We start from the raw sequence: 17,808 nt of genomic DNA, 5'->3' as shown, positions 1-17,808 counted from the left end.
AAGATTGCTCTGTATTTGGCTCCATCCATCTTCCCATCAACTCTGACCAGCTTCCCTGTCCCTGCTGAAGAGAAGCACCCCCAGAGCATGATGCTGCCACCACCATATTTGACAGTGGGGATGGTGTGTTCAGAGTGATGTGCAGTTAGTTTTCCACCACACATAGCGTTTTGCATTTTGGCCAAAAAGTTCCATTTTGGTCTCATCTGACCAGAGCAGCTTCTTCCACATGTTTGCTGTGTCCACCACATGGCTTGTGGCAAACTGCAAACGGGACTTCTTATGGTTTTCTGTTAACAATGGCTTTCTTCTTGCCACTCTTCCATAAAGGGCAGCTTTGTGCAGTGCACGACTAATAGTTGTCCTATGGACAGATTCCCCCACCTGAGCTGTAGATCTCTGCAGCTCGTCCAGAGTCACCATGGGCCTCTTGGCTGCATTTCTGATCAGCGCTCTCCTTGTTCGGCCTGTGAGTTTAGGTGGAGGGCCTTGTCTTGGTAGGTTTACAGTTGTGCCATACTCCTTCCATTTCTGAATGATCGCTTGAACAGTGCTCCGTGGGATGTTCAAGGCTTGGGAAATCTTTTTGTAGCCTAAGCCTGCTTTAAATTTCTCAATAACTTTATCCCTGACCTGTCTGGTTTGTTCTTTGGACTTCATGTTGTTGTTGTTGTTGCTCCCAGTATTCTCTTAGACAACCTCTAAGGCCGTCACAGAGCAGCTGTATTTGTACTGACATTAGATTACACACAGGTGCACTCTATTTAGTCATTAGCACTCATCAGGTAATGTCTATGGGCAACTGACTGCACTCAGACCAAATGGGGCTGAATAATTACGCACACCCAACTTTTCAGTTATTTATTTGTAAAAAATGTTTGGAATCATGTATGATTTCCGTTCCACTCCTCACGTGTTCACCACTTTGTGTTGGTCTTTCACGTGGAATTCCAATAAAATTGATTCATGTTTGTGGCTGTAATGTGACAAAATGTGGGAAAGTTCAAGGGGGCCGAATACTTTTGCAAGCCACTCTATGTGGGTGAGAGACAAGACAGTTACATACATACATGGTCATGGGATAGAGCGTATGGATTCAATGATCATAGTCACATGTGGGGGGTCAGGTCAAAGTGTGTAAATGTATTGTGTGACAAAGGTTATAAATGTACCAGACTGAAGGAGCGCCCTTCAGATCTGCAGGAGGCTTCGCGCTGTGCACATCTCCCCATATGGGTAAATAAAGAGGAACATGGGAAGTGGAGTATTCTGTCTCGAGTCATGTGTTTTCTACCAGGTCGGAATCAAAAAAATCAGGAGCGACAGGAAGTCGCAACACTATGGAGCACATGTTCCATTAATACTTCAAATAAATACTTACAACCACTCTGAGCCACTTTTGTTCCTGGAAGCTCCTGTTTAGCATTATAGACGCAAAGTCTGAGTGGGGCCAAGAAAGGGATTAGCAGTAACACCAGAGGAGTAAAACACCAGCTCCAGCTAGGGTAGAGGAGTCTATTGAGACTGTAGACTAGACTGACCTATGGCTCACACATGGATCCTGGAATGGCTGGAAGCTGTAAAAGGTAATCAAAACCCTAGGAGCCTTCAATAGCACCTCAGTGGAGTTGTGAGAAAAAAACATTAGAGGAGTGTAAATGTGTATGAATGTTACACAGAAATCACAGACAAAGAAAAAAAGTACTTGTATGAATGGGTGAGAAGGGGTGAATGAGGCATGTTGTATAAAGCACTTTGACTGCTCAGGTGGAGTAAAACTCACAATCAGTTCATTTAGGGAAGAATAATAATTTAGGTAAAACTGCACACTTTGTAAAAATCACAATATCAATGTGACTTTTAAATTACAAATTTAAAGACAAAAAATTTTATGCATGCAGTTTGCATCCTTTAAATTCACATTGGCATTAAAAGGTTTTACACTGGTGTACACTGACTGCTTCCATTTTAGACTAATAGCAACCACTTCCACATAAGTCCATATTTGACTGCTCATCCTTCTGTAATTACGAATGTCATCTGAAGTAGCTCAATTTAAACAGGGCAATTACAGTCCAGCTTGAGAGTATCACCCACTGTTTGATCCAATAATTAAAAATAAAACATAGAAATTAAATTATTTCTGTGCATGAATACTTATAGCTTGATTGTCTGAATCCAGCAATAGGGGATTACATTTACTTTTTCTAAATTTTAGACATTAAGGCATTTTAGAATGTCTTAAGGATATCAGAGCATGGCTGGCCCTGAATATTTTACATTTTAATGAAAAGAAGACTGAAATCATTATATTTGGGCCGAGTGGACCTGGTGTCCCACCATCTGACTTGGGTCCTCTTACATCCTGTGTCAAACCAATTGTCACCAAACTTGCAACATTTGCAACTCAACTGAAGCAGCAGAAGTAGCATTCATAAAAAATAAATCTCTCCAAAGTATCTAAAATCAGAGTTTCGTTTCTGTTTTGTTTGTTCTATGCTTTCCCATGGCATCCTGTGTGCATGCCATGGGAAAAACAAGGAGACTGTAGGAGGCACATAGTCTGTTTAACATTTAATTTTTTCTGACTCAGATAACTTTGGCCCACCCTAACAGAATACGGACTTTGGATAGGGAACCTTACCACTCCCAGTTGTTTGGTCTGTTGTTTTTCTTGTGTTAATGAACGTGAAAATGGAAAAAAAGATGAAGTGTGTGCTCATATTACTCCTCTGCTGCCATGTTGCATCTCCAGGTAAGCTCATATTTCAAGTTTTTCATTAAAAAAATATATTTCTCTTAATTTATGCGAGATTGAATTGCAAGAGACATGGTCTTTTAGTTTTACTATGAGCTGTCGCCATTTTACTCATTTGTTTGTTTGGTGGAGAGTGTCAACAACTGACATTGACAGCTAACACCACCTATCTTGTCAAAACGGCACAGGGAGATATTTAAGCATATAGAAGAGGGATTTTAGACCAGCAACTGTGGCTATGCTTTTACAGATGTTTTGTTCAAAGAATTCTCACTCTTCTTTATTTCTTAATAATAATAATAATAATATATTCTTAGTTTCTTTATAACACCAGCTGTATGTTAGTGCAATAACAAAAAAGTATTCTGTTTTATTCTTAAGGTGAGTGGTGGTGAAAGGAAGATGTGGGCACCCCTGAAATGTCACAGTCTCAGTAGGAGAAATTAATATTATCAGTGAATGTACTTTTGTTGTAAACGTGGCTTTAAGAATGTGGTATGGTTTTCCTGTATGTACTTGCAATGTAATTTTTGGAGTAGTAAGAATAAAGAGTTAGAGAAGAGTTATTAGCAAAAATGTAATTTTACACAACACTAAAAGTATTTCATCAGTGAGTAGGTTCTCAGTGTCTTTTCACCCTAATACTTTTGAAGACAATGCTGAATCTGAAACTATTTCTACCGTATTTTCTGCACTATAAGGTGCACTTAAAATTGTTTAATTTTCTCAAAAATCGACAATGCGGCTTATAATCTGGTGCGTCTTATGTATGAATGTTGGTTGTACTTAATGACCTTGAACTGATTTTATGCGGCACACAGCGCTCAAAAATCTGTCAAAAAATGTTTTAGTATGACTTTGGTAAGCTACGAAGCCGCACCGCTTGATGGATTGTCGGAGCATTATGGCTACCATAGTCAGGACCCTCATGGAGTAATCTGGGTCCAAAACTCTGTCCACTTCAGGTCCCAAAGTCAAAAGAACACTGAGGCATCACTGAGAGTTAAAAACTTTCTAAATCCTTTCATCTGTAATAAAATGATCAGCGTTGCTGCTTTAACAGGCGTAAGGATTAGATTTAACATCCAGGCACCCATGATAACAGAATTTGTTAAATTTAACAGAGTTAAAAGTTAGCAGGAAGTTAGCTCACTAGTTTCCACCTAAACATCATATACCATGTTCTGACTGAGAGATTTCTGAAAAAATTAAAACGTACAGCTCTGCTATCACTTCCAACATATATGAAGACAAAAACCTAAACAGCAGTGACTTTTGTAGGGTTACTGAAGTTGGACTAGCTGGTATATAATGATGTACTACGTGATTGCTAGCGACACAGCTATGTTAGCATAACATTAGCACACTGAAGCTGGAGGATGAACGCTAACCTTTTTCCATTCGATAAAAGTTAACCTGAGGGTTCCTGATGGTTAGGGACAAATGCAATCGCATGGCAGGATGCTGTAAACGGACCGAACTTCAGTCAGGACAACAATTGACATAATCAATCCACAATACGAGGTTAGTCATTAATATACTGCAACAAAACCGGAATAGAGCAGCTGCGAGAGAATTCAACATTAATGAATCAATGGTACGGAAGTGGAGGAAGCAAGAAGAATGAGTTGAGTAAAGTTTGACTCATCTGACTGTTTTGTTTTGCTTAATGCGCCTCATAATCTGGTGCGCCTTATGTATAAAAACAGACCCATTCATTGACAGAGCGCCTTATAATCTGGTGCACCTTATGGTCTGAAAAATATGGTAATGATACAAAAAAAACCCTATATAATAGGAATGTATGGTAATTCATATTTCTCCCAATTTTACAGTAAAACACTCCTTGAAGTATTTCTTCACTGAAACTCCTGGAGCTCAGAGCATTCCTGAGTTTGTGGTTGTTGCATTTGTTGATGAAGTTCAGATAGGTGACTCCAACAGTGTAAGAGAAGCAAAACCAAAAAAAGACTGGATTAAATTCTTTGAGGATCATCCTCAGGACCTGGAGTGGTATAGATTTCAATCTAATGAAATTCATCACTTCTTTAAGGCTACCATTGAGACTTTGAGGCAACGTTTAAACCAAACTGAAGGTACAGATTTGTTTTACTTGTTACTGCTGAAACAGTTTGTTTTAAATCATTTTTTATTTTAAAAAGCCTTTAATTTTGCATTGTTTATTTGTGGTAAAGGTATAGTTTCAGGTATAAGCTGTATTGACATCTTACGGGTTTATCACAGTCACTGTTACTGTCTTTCTTTTCAGGTGTTCATATTTTGCAAAGGATGAGTGGCTGTGAATGGGATGATGAGACTGGAGAGATTAATGGATATGATCAGTATGGCTATGGCGGAGTAGACTTTCTCGCATTTGACTCGCAGACACTGACATGGATCGCTCCTAAACCACAGGCTGTCATCACCAAAATGAGATTTGATGCTCATGAACGTCGATTTGAATCAAATAAAAACTTTTTAGGCCATCAGTGCCCTGAGTTTTTAAAGGAGTATTTGCGATATGGGAGGAGCTTTCTGCAGACAGCAGGTAGAATTACATAATCTAATGAAATGTAATAGAAACTTTAAATGGGTTTTGTGCTTCAAAGGTAGAGTAAAATAAAATAAAGAATGTAACAACTGCCAGTCTCTCTGCAGTCCTTCCCTCAGTGTCTCTCATCCAGAAAACTTCCTCCTCTCCAGTCAGCTGCCATGCTACAGGTTTCTATCCTGACAGAGCCGTGATGTTCTGGAGGAAAGATGGAGAGGAGATTCATGAAGGTGTGGATCCTGGAGAGAGCCTTCCCAACAATGATGGGACCTTCCAGATGAGTATTGATCTCAATGTTTCATCAGTCACACCTGAAGACTGGCAGAGGTACAACTGTGTGTTTCATCTCTCTGGTATGAACGAGGACATCGTCACCACACTGGACAAAACAGTGATCAGGACCAACAGGGGTAAGACAAGAAGATTACTCAAACTAATGTCTGAGTAACTGTAATGACTGAATAGTAATGATTTTGTGTCATTTATTGTTTCACTCAGAGATGTCAAACTTCTCAACTTCCTTGGTGTCGACACAGTTTTCTGTTTAATATTATAAAATGCTGCCATGTGTTGTTCAACAGAGAAGCTAGCTGACACTGTGACCTTCATCAGTGCTGCAGTGGCTGTTCTAACTGTCACCATTGTCACAGCTGTGGCATTTGTAGCTTACAAAAAGAAGAAAGGTGAGAAATCTGAATGCGGGAAATGTTGAGTTTAGTTTTTCAATTCATCTCCGAAATCTTACTGCCAGATCAGTTTGGACACAAACACCTAAATTCTAAAGTAACTGTAAAAGGCTCAGAGCCACAGTGAGATGATTACAGGGCATGAGAAGGATGATGTGTGAAGAAAAAAGTACATTACAAAGGAAATGCATACAAGATATTTGTGGAATCAAGAAAAATACAAAACAAAAAATAACTGATATGGTTTATTTTTGTTTGTTTCAGTGATATGCTCTACATCCTGTAAGTAAAATCTGCTTTTATTAATTTGTAATTTTTCAGATGTGGAATGTGATTAGAGACATTATAATCAGGATTTACGTGAAAACATAGTATAGATTCATTCAGTTTCATGATACATATTCTGCTCACTTGAATGCCACTGATCTCCCTGGGAAGCAGGGTCATGTATTCAAACAGAAACCAACAATCACTACAAATGATCTCCTTCAAAACGATAAAATATTTGTAAACTGTGTATTTTTTTATCTTCCAGCTCCTGACAATGTCTCTGAGCAGTCTGAGAGACTAAATCCACAAAGTTGACTGTCCTGTAAAGAGTTCTTCACTTTACTGTCTGAATGACTTTCCTCCAGCTGCTGCAGACACTTCCACATTTCAAAGACATATATTAAACACACCTGTTAATAAAACACAGTTGATGATCATATTTTGCAGATCACTGAGAACAGGCTGCTACACTTCCTCTAAATTAGTGCATGGTCATATAATTGTATCTAGCTACTGTGTGTACATGTTTCATGCAATTATGACTTCTGCTTCAGTATGATCTATGTAATCCCTGTATCGATGCAGTGGTATCACAAGCCTGCTAAAACATTTGCTAAACTAAATGTTTCAACTTTATTGATTTTTATGCATCTGACAATGACAGTTTGTTAGACCTGAAGTGTGTTATTTCACTGAGACGCTGGCAGTGTACAAAGCATGCAGTATTTTTCAAATGACACCAAAACATCTGAAGGATGACAGCAACAGACTCTCATTTGGAAATAAAATGTTATGAGTTTATTATTTTATTTTTCTGTGAAAATGACTAACCCGGGATTTCCTGCATTTGATTTGTGAGGTCTCATGACCTTGATCTTTGACCACCTCTGGCTGTCTTGATTCAAACAAGGAAAACTGTTGTTTTGATTCCACTATAACTTCCTCACTGTGTTCTGTCTCATGTGTTCAAACAAACAAACAAACACTTTAAATAAGTTGATGTTTGAACATTACTGTTATATAGAAAATATTTTTGTTTTAGCTCAGAAGGTAAAGTTTTATATGAGGAATCATATAAAATTACAACTGCTATATGACATGATAACATTCTTTCTATCAGATGGGAGTATCAGCAAGGATCTGATAACAAACTGTCTGAAGCTGCAAGTAAAAACAGCTTGACACTGTTCAGATTAGGGATAAAAGAAAATATGCAAAATACATCACTGATATAAGTGTCTCTTTCTACAGTTTCTGGCCTTCTGTCACAGCAGCTCTCAGGTCTAACTACTGTTACGAAATCAGTTTCACCCCGGTTCTTTTTATTCCTCGGGCATCCAGAGACGGCACCGGACTCAGTAGTCATTTTCACAAAAACCTTTATTCATCTTCATTTAAGCATGCATCTTCTAGAAGGGGAGACGTGCAAGGCCGGTATCCCTCTGCAGATCTTGCACTCCTTTGTTTGTTACAGCCAGCTTTATAGAAGTGACCCCATCATAAAACCCCCATGGTGTACAGTAGGGCTGCACGATTAATCGTTAGAAAATCGCGATCTCGATTCATACTTATGTGCGATCTCATTTCCAAATGACAATGATTTAAAAAAAGAAAAAAAAAAAGATGACGATTGTACCGCATTTTGATCCGGGACGTAATCTGCATGAAAACAAGCGCTCACTCTTCCTGCTCAACAAATGACAAGGGCGGAACTTTATACCACGTGATACAGAAGCTGTGCCGTGTGATGCTAAAATTAGCAGGGAAAAAACAATGGAGAGCACGTCACGAGAAAGGATGACGAGAAAGTGACAGGAGAAAATCCGTCCCGGTCAACCACCCAAACATCAATAACGGGAACCTTATACAGCGCTTCCCTATACGCATCGAACTCCCGCAGGCACAAAGAAATTACGGAGGCTATCACTTATCACCTGACCAAAGATATGGCTCCCATCAACACTGTGCAAAACGAGGGATTTAGGAAAATGATCAACACCCTAGACAAACGCTACACAGTGTCGTCCCGCAACTATTTTTCTATTGTTGCACTACCTGCTCTATACACGCAGTGTCGAGCAACGGTGGAGACGGAATTTTAAGCAGTACAACATTTTGTGGCAACAACAAAACGTGAGACATTTGTTGTTATTATGTTTATCTATTGTTTTTATGTTCAGTCTCAACTGTTACGAAGTTGATGTGCAGTTAATAAGTGCAATTAATATTTATACTGGAATTTATACTGTATACTGGAATTATTATACTGGAATTATACTGAAATTTATACTGTATACAATAAATATTTATACTGGAAAAGAAAATCGTGAGAGAATCGTGATCTCAATTCTAAGCCAAAAAAATCGTGATTCTCATTTTATGCAAAATCTTGCAGCCCTAGTGTACAGCAAACTCTGTGTTTGTGTGTGTATGCATGAGCACATGAGTGCCTGTGGGTGTGTGAGTGTAACAGTCAAAGCACTGTGTGTGTGTCTCTGTGTACGTGACTTCCTGCCGGTCATAAAAGTAATCTCCTCACCCAAGCTACACCAAATTCTTCTACACAACACAGAAAACAGAGTTAACGCATTACAAACACTGAGACCCCCACTCTGCATCCACTAGGCCATTGGCCTCTTGTTGTCTTACATTTACAGATAAGGTGGAGAGTCTCCTGCAAACCTACTTCTAAGTTATAACAATTATGAGTTTTTATTAAAGGTACAAGCATCAGCTACCCCTAACTGTAGCTTCCTGTCTCCTTTTATGACAGGCAGACCCCCAGTGTCCTTAAATTCCTTTCCCTCTAAACAATTACACACACTCTCAGGCCTACAGCTAAGCCAAACTGAAACACAGACAAATCCTTCCTTATTCCTCTGATCTAAACAAATTTAACACATCATATTATAATAATTCTTTTCTTGTACTCACACTGCAAATAAAGAATACCAGAAAAAAATTCTGATTCTAACAATTACAAATAAAAAATACACAGTTATTTTTCATACATCAAAATTTGAAGGTCTAAATTCATGTTTTGGCTTCACATTTAGTTAGCTGAAAATAAACTGCTGGATTCAGTCGCTGACAGCATTTTGCCTGATGTGTTAGGGGTCTCATCTTGGATACACTTTCCTTACTTTTGTCTTAAAGACATATTTTTAAAGGTTCCTGGTTTGTCTTTAAATCATTCAGTAATACATTTACGTGTTCATATATCAGTGGGTACGACAACCTTCTGCATAAATGTAACATTATGTCCCACAATATTAATGTCCCTGTCACGGCTGCCGGGGTGAGCCGTGAGGTGTTGTGAGAATGAGGACCCAAAATGCAGGCAACAGACTGATGATATGAGTGACGTTTATTTCCAAAGTGGCGGAGCGACAAAACAGGCAATGAGGCATGAGAAATAACTTAAGAAACCTAAACTGGGCAAACTAAGAGCAAACCTGAAATAATGACAAAACGGGATGAAGGGCAGAGAGACGCAGACCAGAGAACCAAAACACCATGAAACGCAGACAAGCCGACAAAGAGCACAGACCGACACCCACTATATACACACACACAAGGAGACCAGGTAATGACACACAGGTAGGAAGCACACCACTTCCCCTGCCAGTGGCGGACTCCCTCAGACATCGGTGCATTGGTGGTTCTTTGTGTCTGGGGATGGGCATCCAGGTACACACCGGCTCACTCCTTGGCGGCCGCTTATCGGGGCCTGGAGCCTGGGGCTCGCTCGGGCCACTTCGGAGGTGGGGTGCCCTCGGCCTCTCGGCCTGGGGCTCGGTCACTCAGGCACAGCTGGCTGCCGGCGGAGCTCACGGGCGCGTCACTGCAACCCCCCCTGGCTTCTGCTCCGCGGTTGCTGAGTGAGCCCTCATCTGGGAATCTCCTCAGCTCTTTCTGGAACAGTGGCGCGGCTGCCCCTCTGTTGGTCTTCCTTGGTCTCTTGTGTTCTGGGAGCCTCTGGATGTCTGGAGTTTTGATCTCCTCCATACCTGCTTCATGCCCTGGAGGACGGGGCTGTGGCCCCCCCACACCCTCTAGCACAGGGGTGCTCAATACGTCGATCGCGATCGACCAGTCGATCGCAAAGGTAGTATTGGTAGATCGCATGGCATTAAAAAAATAGATGCCAGCCTATCATCCATCCCGTCACTTGATTGATACAGGGAAGCCAGTCAGATGACATCAGATTTTTTCTGACGCTTAGGTCGCTGCGCATGCGCAAACAGCGGCGCGAAGTGTAGTAAAACTGACAAGCTAGTCAGCGAGTTAACTCCAATTTTTAGCTCTCGGTTTTTTCTCTTAAACCTGGCCGTCAGCAGCTACTGTCCGGACTATGCATCCCTGGCTGATTCAATTCAGTGCAAGTCATCAGAGTAAACTCAGGTAATGACAAAAAATTTACATAGTTAATTGTGTTGTGAAATATTGGATATTGCGGTTATGCATGTATATACATTGTAGATATAAAGAATCCTCAATATATTTATAAATAAGTATATGTTTTGGATTTTTGTAGTGGGTAGATCATTTTGACTTGGTCATTTTATAAGTAGCTCACATGCGGAAAAAGTGTGAGCACCCCTGCTCTAGCAGATCATTACATGAAGGAACCTTTTAAAAAAAAAAAAGCGCGTCCATGCTCACAGGTGTACACACGGGTGATCACACCCACAAACTACACCCTTTTTGGCTCCTACCTCAAAGCACACTGTGTTCTGTTGATCTTATGAGCTGCACAATAATGTTTAATATTTAGTATTTACTGTCATATTCCCATATATCATTGTGATGTTGTTTATTCTATTACTCTTGTTCTCTTCTGCTTGTTTTCTTTTTTCTTTCTCAGCAGGTGATCCAGGTGATCGATATATGCATTTTTTTTCTTTTTTTTTTTCCCTGCCCATTCTGTTGGTTTTTGTTTTTTGCCCTTCTCCCCCGTCCCTCTTCTCAGCTGTTTCTCTTTCCCTCTTTCTTTCTCCCCTTCTTTCCTCCAATCAAGTCTGTCCCGTATTCAGCAAGTGAAAATAAAATAAACAATAAAAGGTGAATCAAATGGACCATTACGGCAAGGCTGGGATGGTCCATTTGGTAAAGTAAATCCGTTGGGCATCTTTCTTTGCCTTTAGACAATAATTCTGATGGCAAAAGAGCCAAACGGGACAGGCAAAAAAAAAAAAAAAAAAAAAAAAGGAAGCACAGCTGATCCTAATACACAAGATGACCAGAGGATACAAGCTGAACACAGTGACAACAGACACAGACCTTCAAAATAAAACAGGAAATCCACAACACAAACTCAGGGACACGAACAGGGCACAAGGGGAGGACACAGAAAATAAACCTAGAACTGGAAACCCTGAGAATGAAGCCTACACACTAATAGACAGGGGCGATTCTAGGATCAGAGCTTTGGGGGTGCTGAGCACCCAGAGAGCTGCCCATCCAGGCAAGGTAAACTTTACTCGTCACGATGAGACGTCTTCCCTGTCTCTGTCAGTCCCTGCATCCTTAAATGTCTCCAGTTGTCCCGAGTTCCCTCTGATTGTCTCCTTGGTGCATTTAAACCCCTGTTCCTTCCTGTCCTCATCGTCTGTTGTCTTCATCTCCATTATCAGTCATCATAATTTTACCCTCTCTCTGCAAGTCTGCAAATTTCTTTATTAAATCATAAGATTCTTAAATTCACCAAGTCTCTCTGTGCCTGGGTCCTCATCACAAAACATGGCATGACAGTTTTGTACATTTTAACACAATTTAATCCCCACATTTGTGAAAGAAAAGCAAAACACTTTTTTGAAAAGTCTGTAACAAAACCATCAAATCTGATAAAGGTTATTTAAATGCTGCTAAAGACTACTACTGCCAAAGAAGAATGGATTTGAATAAAAAAAAAAAAAAACATATCCTAACCTTAATTACTGCAGGAGAATAATGAATGATGCACACAGTGGGTAAAAAGTAAACTGAGTTAGGGCTGGGCCATATTATACCGTTCACGGTAATACCGGTACAATGTTAGGCAACAATAAGAAAATGAAATAACGCGATAGAATATGGGTAAAACGCGCATGCGCAGTGCCTTTGTTTTCATACGCACACGGCCGATTGTTGAGTGAAACGGATGAACCAGAATTGGTTTGTAAAAATGGTGCAACTTCAGTGATGTGGAACTGGTTTGGTGTTTGTCCGTCAGATACACGACAAAGCACATTTTTTTTGTAGAACATGCAAGCGGGCCATATTTTTTTGGACTAAGGTGCTCATAAATCTGGGCGTAATCTGGGTCCTAAACTCCCTCCGTTTTAGGTCCCAAAGTCAAACTAACACTGCAGCATCACTGAGAGTTAAAAACTGTCTAAATTCTTTCATCTTTAATAAGACGATCAGCATTGCTGCTTTACCAGGTGTAACTATGAAGTTTAACATCCAGGAATCCATGAAAACAGAATTTATTACATTTAACGGAGTTAGAAGTTAGCAGGAAGCTAGCGGAAGTTAGCTCGCTAGTTACCTAAGCATGATATAGCATGTTCTGACTGAGAGATTTCTGAAAAATTTAAACATACTGCTCTGCTATCACTTCCAACATAAATGAAGACAGGAAATTAACAGCAGTGACGTTTGTAAGGTTACGGAAGTTGGGCTACGTGATCGCTAGCGACACAGCTATGTTAGCATAACATAAACAGCGAAGCTGCAGGATGAACGCTAACACTTTTCCACTCGATAAAAGTTAACGTGAAGGTTCCTGATGGTTAGGGACAAATGCAATCGCATGGCAGGATGCTGTAAACGGACCAAACTTCAGTCAGGAGAACAACTGAGATAATCCATCCACAATATGAGGTTAGTCATTAATATACTGCAACAACATGGGAATAGAGCAGCTGTGATAGAATACAGCATTAATGAATCAATGGTACAGAAGTGGAGGAAGCAAGAAGAATGAGTTGAATAAAGTTTGATTTATCTGACTGCTTTGTTTCGCTTAACGTGCCTTATAATCCCGTGCACCTTATGGTCTGAAAAATACGTATTTGACTTTTTTATTTGGCACACTGCAGTTTAATGTTGCAAAGCACCTTTTTTTTTTAACTTCAGTGGATTTTATACATGGTTATGCTCAGGATATCTCAGCCCATTTCTACTGGAAATGCCTTTTGGTTAAACCTTCAGCAAGGAATTTGCATTTGCACTGTTAAATTTTTATATAGCTTTAATGCACATAAAAAAACAGCTGCTTGTTTAAGTAAAATAAATGGATGGTGTTTTTTTTGCGCTAGTAAAGTTGTGGAGTTGTATTTTGTCTCGCATCAATTATATCGTCAGTTATATCGTTATCGCAAATTTTCAAATATATATCGTGATAAATATTTTTGGCCATATTGCCCTGCTCTAAACTGAGTGCATTTGGACAGAGATTCACTTTTAATGTGTATGCATAATATAATACAGATACATAAAAATACACTCCAAAAATAGAAGTCCTTGAAATGTACAAAATATTATTAAAAAATTAGAAAAATTGAGACACCTTGGCCTATGTACAATGTATACAATGTATGAAAAGATCTTTACTGCAGATACTACTATGGCTCTGCAGATTTTTTCTTTTCCTTTAACCTATGTCGCCTCACCTTGAGGTTAGTAAATCTATCTATCACATTTTGGTGGTTAAGTCTCTCAAGCATCTCTTTCTCAACTGACATCACATTATACGAATTCAGCCGACAAATGCATCCTCCTTTTCCCCGAATTTGAAGGATGGGTCGGGTGTGTCCTTCGTGGCCCACCATATCCCAGAATTAATAGTGCGGCCCAGCCAAACTCCAGTTTCCAACAATGGCGGCCGCTACTAAGTTTTAAAATTACTCATACTAATCTTTCTGGGTCACAAAATAAACTTTTAACATATTTTCAGGTGAGAAAGTAGCTGTGTAAACATCAAATATCTGCTCGGTTTATCAAGATATTGCATATTTGCAAAAGTGCTTCGACGTTTCCGGAGACGTCTGTTACCCACCAGCTCGATAGCTAGCCGGGAGCTCGAAGGTCACTGAAGTCGCCGAGAATGGCACAACTCCGGGCACATCATTTTCAGATCACCGCGGACTTTCACTACCTGGGTTAAACGTAATATATAAGTCACTTAGACAACCTAAAAATGTTATTGTTTGGCTTTTTTCAGTGTTTTATTTGTTTGTGAGTAAATCAGTTTGGCTGAGATTAAAGTTATTACATTAGATTAGATAAAATAAAACTTTATTAATCCCCCAGGTGGGTTCCTCCTTGGTTTTCACACAGCTGACTAAACGTCAAACAGAAAACTGATTAAAAAGAAGTATGAGATGGTCGAGAATTTACGCCTAGATAGCAAGGAGCAGGCGGCCGAGTTTATTAAACTCCACCGAGACAGCGGTGACGCTAATCAGAAGGCTAGACCGTCCAATTTCCCCAGCCGTTTACTTCCGGCCTACCCAACCTTCCAAGGACCCGGCCCACGTAGACCGCGAAGGCCGGGTCCTCAGGAGGATGCAGCCCATGAATTTGGATTTTTCTCCCGCTGTTGGGTCAGAGGCGGTAAAATGGCTCCTTCAAAGTTGCAGAACCTGCCGCTTCAATTATGTAATGTACCGCAATGTTTCTAAGATGGCGGCACATTACATACCCTTACAGCCTAAATAATGAGGCTGTTTTAACCGACTGATTTGTGAGAACTAACTGCACCTTCCGTAACAGACTCAGAAATACTAACACGCCGAATGAAGCTAATGAAACAACACAATAAAGTGTAGCATACAGTCAAATGACCCATTGTCATTTCAAACTGGGTCTATAAAAGCGCTAGGCGTTAGCATTGGGTTGTCAGGGCTAGCTTCTCGAAAAGTCACTAACAACAACTCGGTGAATCACTCAAACAGATGATAGACATTTCAGAGAAGAGAAGCAGCTTACCGCAGCGATCCGGGGGGGAAGTGGGCGGAAGTTCAGAAGTGAGCCAGAAACGTAAGAAAAAAGAGGCGTTCACTGGTAGTGGGAAATTACACAAAATGGACCTTGAGAATGTAAAAAATGTATGTCAATTTAATAATAATTTTACAGTATTTTTTGCCACAGAAAAAAACTAGCAGAAATTAAATTTTTAAAGTTGAATACATATTTCAAACATGATTATTTAAATTTGAATTAATGATTAAAAGTCATAAATCAATATAAGGTCATTGTGTTAAAATGTGATGTATTAATATAGATTTGTTTAACTGACTGAAGCAATGACAACAGTCATCTCCTGAACACCAACACCAAGTAGGTGGTAAAGAGTTCACCAGGCCTAAAAAAACAAAACAAAACAATGCAGGACAGTCTGCAAAGATGTCGAGTCAGTCAGACATTGTGCAGAGCAGATGAGGAAGAAGTTGTAATCTAAAATGGAGAACAATCATCTCACTGCACTGCAGGACTCAGAGGTTCAGGAGGGTCTTTATCCCCATTGCCATGAGGCTTTTTAACAGCAACTACTCACATGTTCTTCTCACATTTATTTCTTATATTCTAATAAACATTGGTAGTAATCATATGAATTCTGAGCTAAATGCACTTGCCCTGATAGGCTTCAGCCAGCACAGAAGCTAATACAGCACAACACTTAGGGAAGTTGAAAATGACTGGAGTAATTGGAAGTGTCTCCACCTGAATACAGTAGTGATGGGTCGTTCGCGAACGAAATGGCTCTTAGAGCCGGGTCTTTGACGTGAACGACGCGAGCCGGCTCCATATCGCGAGCCGTCACGTGGGGTTTTTTTTTTTTTTCTTTCTCTCACCCTCTCTCTCTCTCTCGCACTTTTTTTCGCTTTACTTCGCACCTGAGCCTTGTACTTTATGCTGGGCAGAGGGGGGAGGGGCGGTAGTTACACTCAGTAGCACAGGAACAGAGCCAGAGGGAGAGAGAGAGAAAGAGAGCCAGGGACAACAACGTCACATTAGAAAGGTATAGTAATCATCCACAACTATTTTCGGTTGCAGATGATAAAGGATTCAGAAAGTTTATTCATGCAGGCCCATATGACAGAGAATATGCATCTTCTTTTTGTTTTCATATTATAATTTATATTTAATTGTGTTGTGGTTTGCAGTGTTTTGTGTTGTTTTCACTTTAAATTTGTAAAAGGAAAAAGCTGAAAATTTAAATAGTTAAAAGTTGAAATGTGAATAGTTGATTTTTGTATTATATGATTTATTTATTACATTTTATGTGGAGTGAAAAAATAAAAGTATATTTACAGTGGCCCCTACAGACAAAGCACATACAAACTTCAAATCACGTAAAAACACGTACAAACTCCAAAACACATACAAAAAACTCAGAAGCACATAAAAACTCAAAACACGTACAAAAGACAACAGAAGTGCTCCAGGATGCTGGGCGCAGTGTTGAGCTTTTGTTACCTAGTGGCTACACAAGCCAGCAAGTACCAACGACTGGATTTGGTGTGTGGTAGTAACAGGTAAATGAACTTTTTTTAAAATTATTTGAATATATATGAGTGCCTGTGTATAAATACACACATGCTTTCAATTGTGTAATTCAAGTGATCTAGTAGCTCTGCTTTGGAAGTTCAGTTCATGCTAGAAATGTGTTTTGGAGTTTGTACGTGTTTTGTCTCTAGGGGCCACCGCATATATTTATATATAAACATATACAAATAAAACCACTTTTTTTTACGTTAGTAATTCCTTTTGTGCATAATTTTATATTATTGTTAATAATAAATTAATTAAAGCAACAAAACAACCTGAAGAGCCGGTTCGGAGCCGAAAGAGCCGGCTCTTTTTAGTGAGCCGAACCGAAAGAGCCGGGTCTCTAAAAAGAGCCGGAAATCCTATCACTAGAACACAGTGAGCTGATGATCGAGTTCACCAGACCTAAAACACATAACAACTGCATAGATGGAGAGTACATACACTGCGCAGAGCACATTAGGAGGAAGTTATTAGGGCTGCACGATTTTGCATAAAATGAGAATCACGATTTTTTGGCTTAGAATTGAGATCGCGATTCTCTCACGATTTTCTTTTCCAGTATAAATATTTATTGTATACAGTATAAATTCCAGTATAATAATTCCAGTATACAGTATAAATTCCAGTATAAATATTTCCAGTATAAATATTAATTGCACTTATTAACTGCACATCAACTTCGTAACAGTTGAGACTGAACATAAAAACAATAAATAAACATAAAAACAACAAATGTCTCACGTTTTGTTGTTGCCGCAAAATGTTGTACTGCTTGAAATTCCGTCTCCACCGTTGCTCGACACTGCGTGTATAGAGCAGGTAGTGCAACAATAGAAAAATAGTTGCGGGACGACACTGTGTAGCGTTTGTCTAGGGTGTTGATCATTTTCCTAAATCCCTCGTTTTGCACAGTGTTGATGGGAGCCATATCTTTGGTCAGGTGATAAGTGATAGCCTCCGTAATTTCTTTGTGCCTGCGGGAGTTCGACGGGTATAGGGAA

The 17,808-nt window shown here is 39.6% G+C and overlaps 2 protein-coding genes across 2 annotated transcripts in view; one reads left to right on the top strand and one right to left on the bottom strand.

The window, feature by feature from the left end:
* LOC308384453 (major histocompatibility complex class I-related gene protein-like) overlaps positions 1 to 17,808 on the bottom strand; it is a gene marked incomplete at both ends in the record, with an annotated part of 92,542 nt that overhangs the window by 11,406 nt on the left and 63,328 nt on the right. The gene's annotated exons all lie outside the window — the stretch shown is intronic.
* On the top strand, positions 2,707 to 6,580 carry LOC308384981 (major histocompatibility complex class I-related gene protein-like; the record flags this gene model as incomplete). Its single annotated transcript, XM_080863689.1, has 6 exons — positions 2,707 to 2,755; positions 4,594 to 4,854; positions 5,028 to 5,306; positions 5,417 to 5,719; positions 5,891 to 5,992; positions 6,531 to 6,580. The coding sequence occupies 6 exons, from the start codon at positions 2,707 to 2,709 to the stop codon at positions 6,578 to 6,580; spliced, it is 1,044 nt and encodes a 347-aa protein (XP_080719815.1).

Source organism: Rhamphochromis sp. 'chilingali' (assembly GCF_963969265.1).
Source record: "Rhamphochromis sp. 'chilingali' genome assembly, chromosome: 17".
Classification (NCBI taxonomy): domain Eukaryota; kingdom Metazoa; phylum Chordata; class Actinopteri; order Cichliformes; family Cichlidae; genus Rhamphochromis; species Rhamphochromis sp. 'chilingali'.
This window is presented reverse-complemented; position numbering and strand designations above follow the sequence as displayed.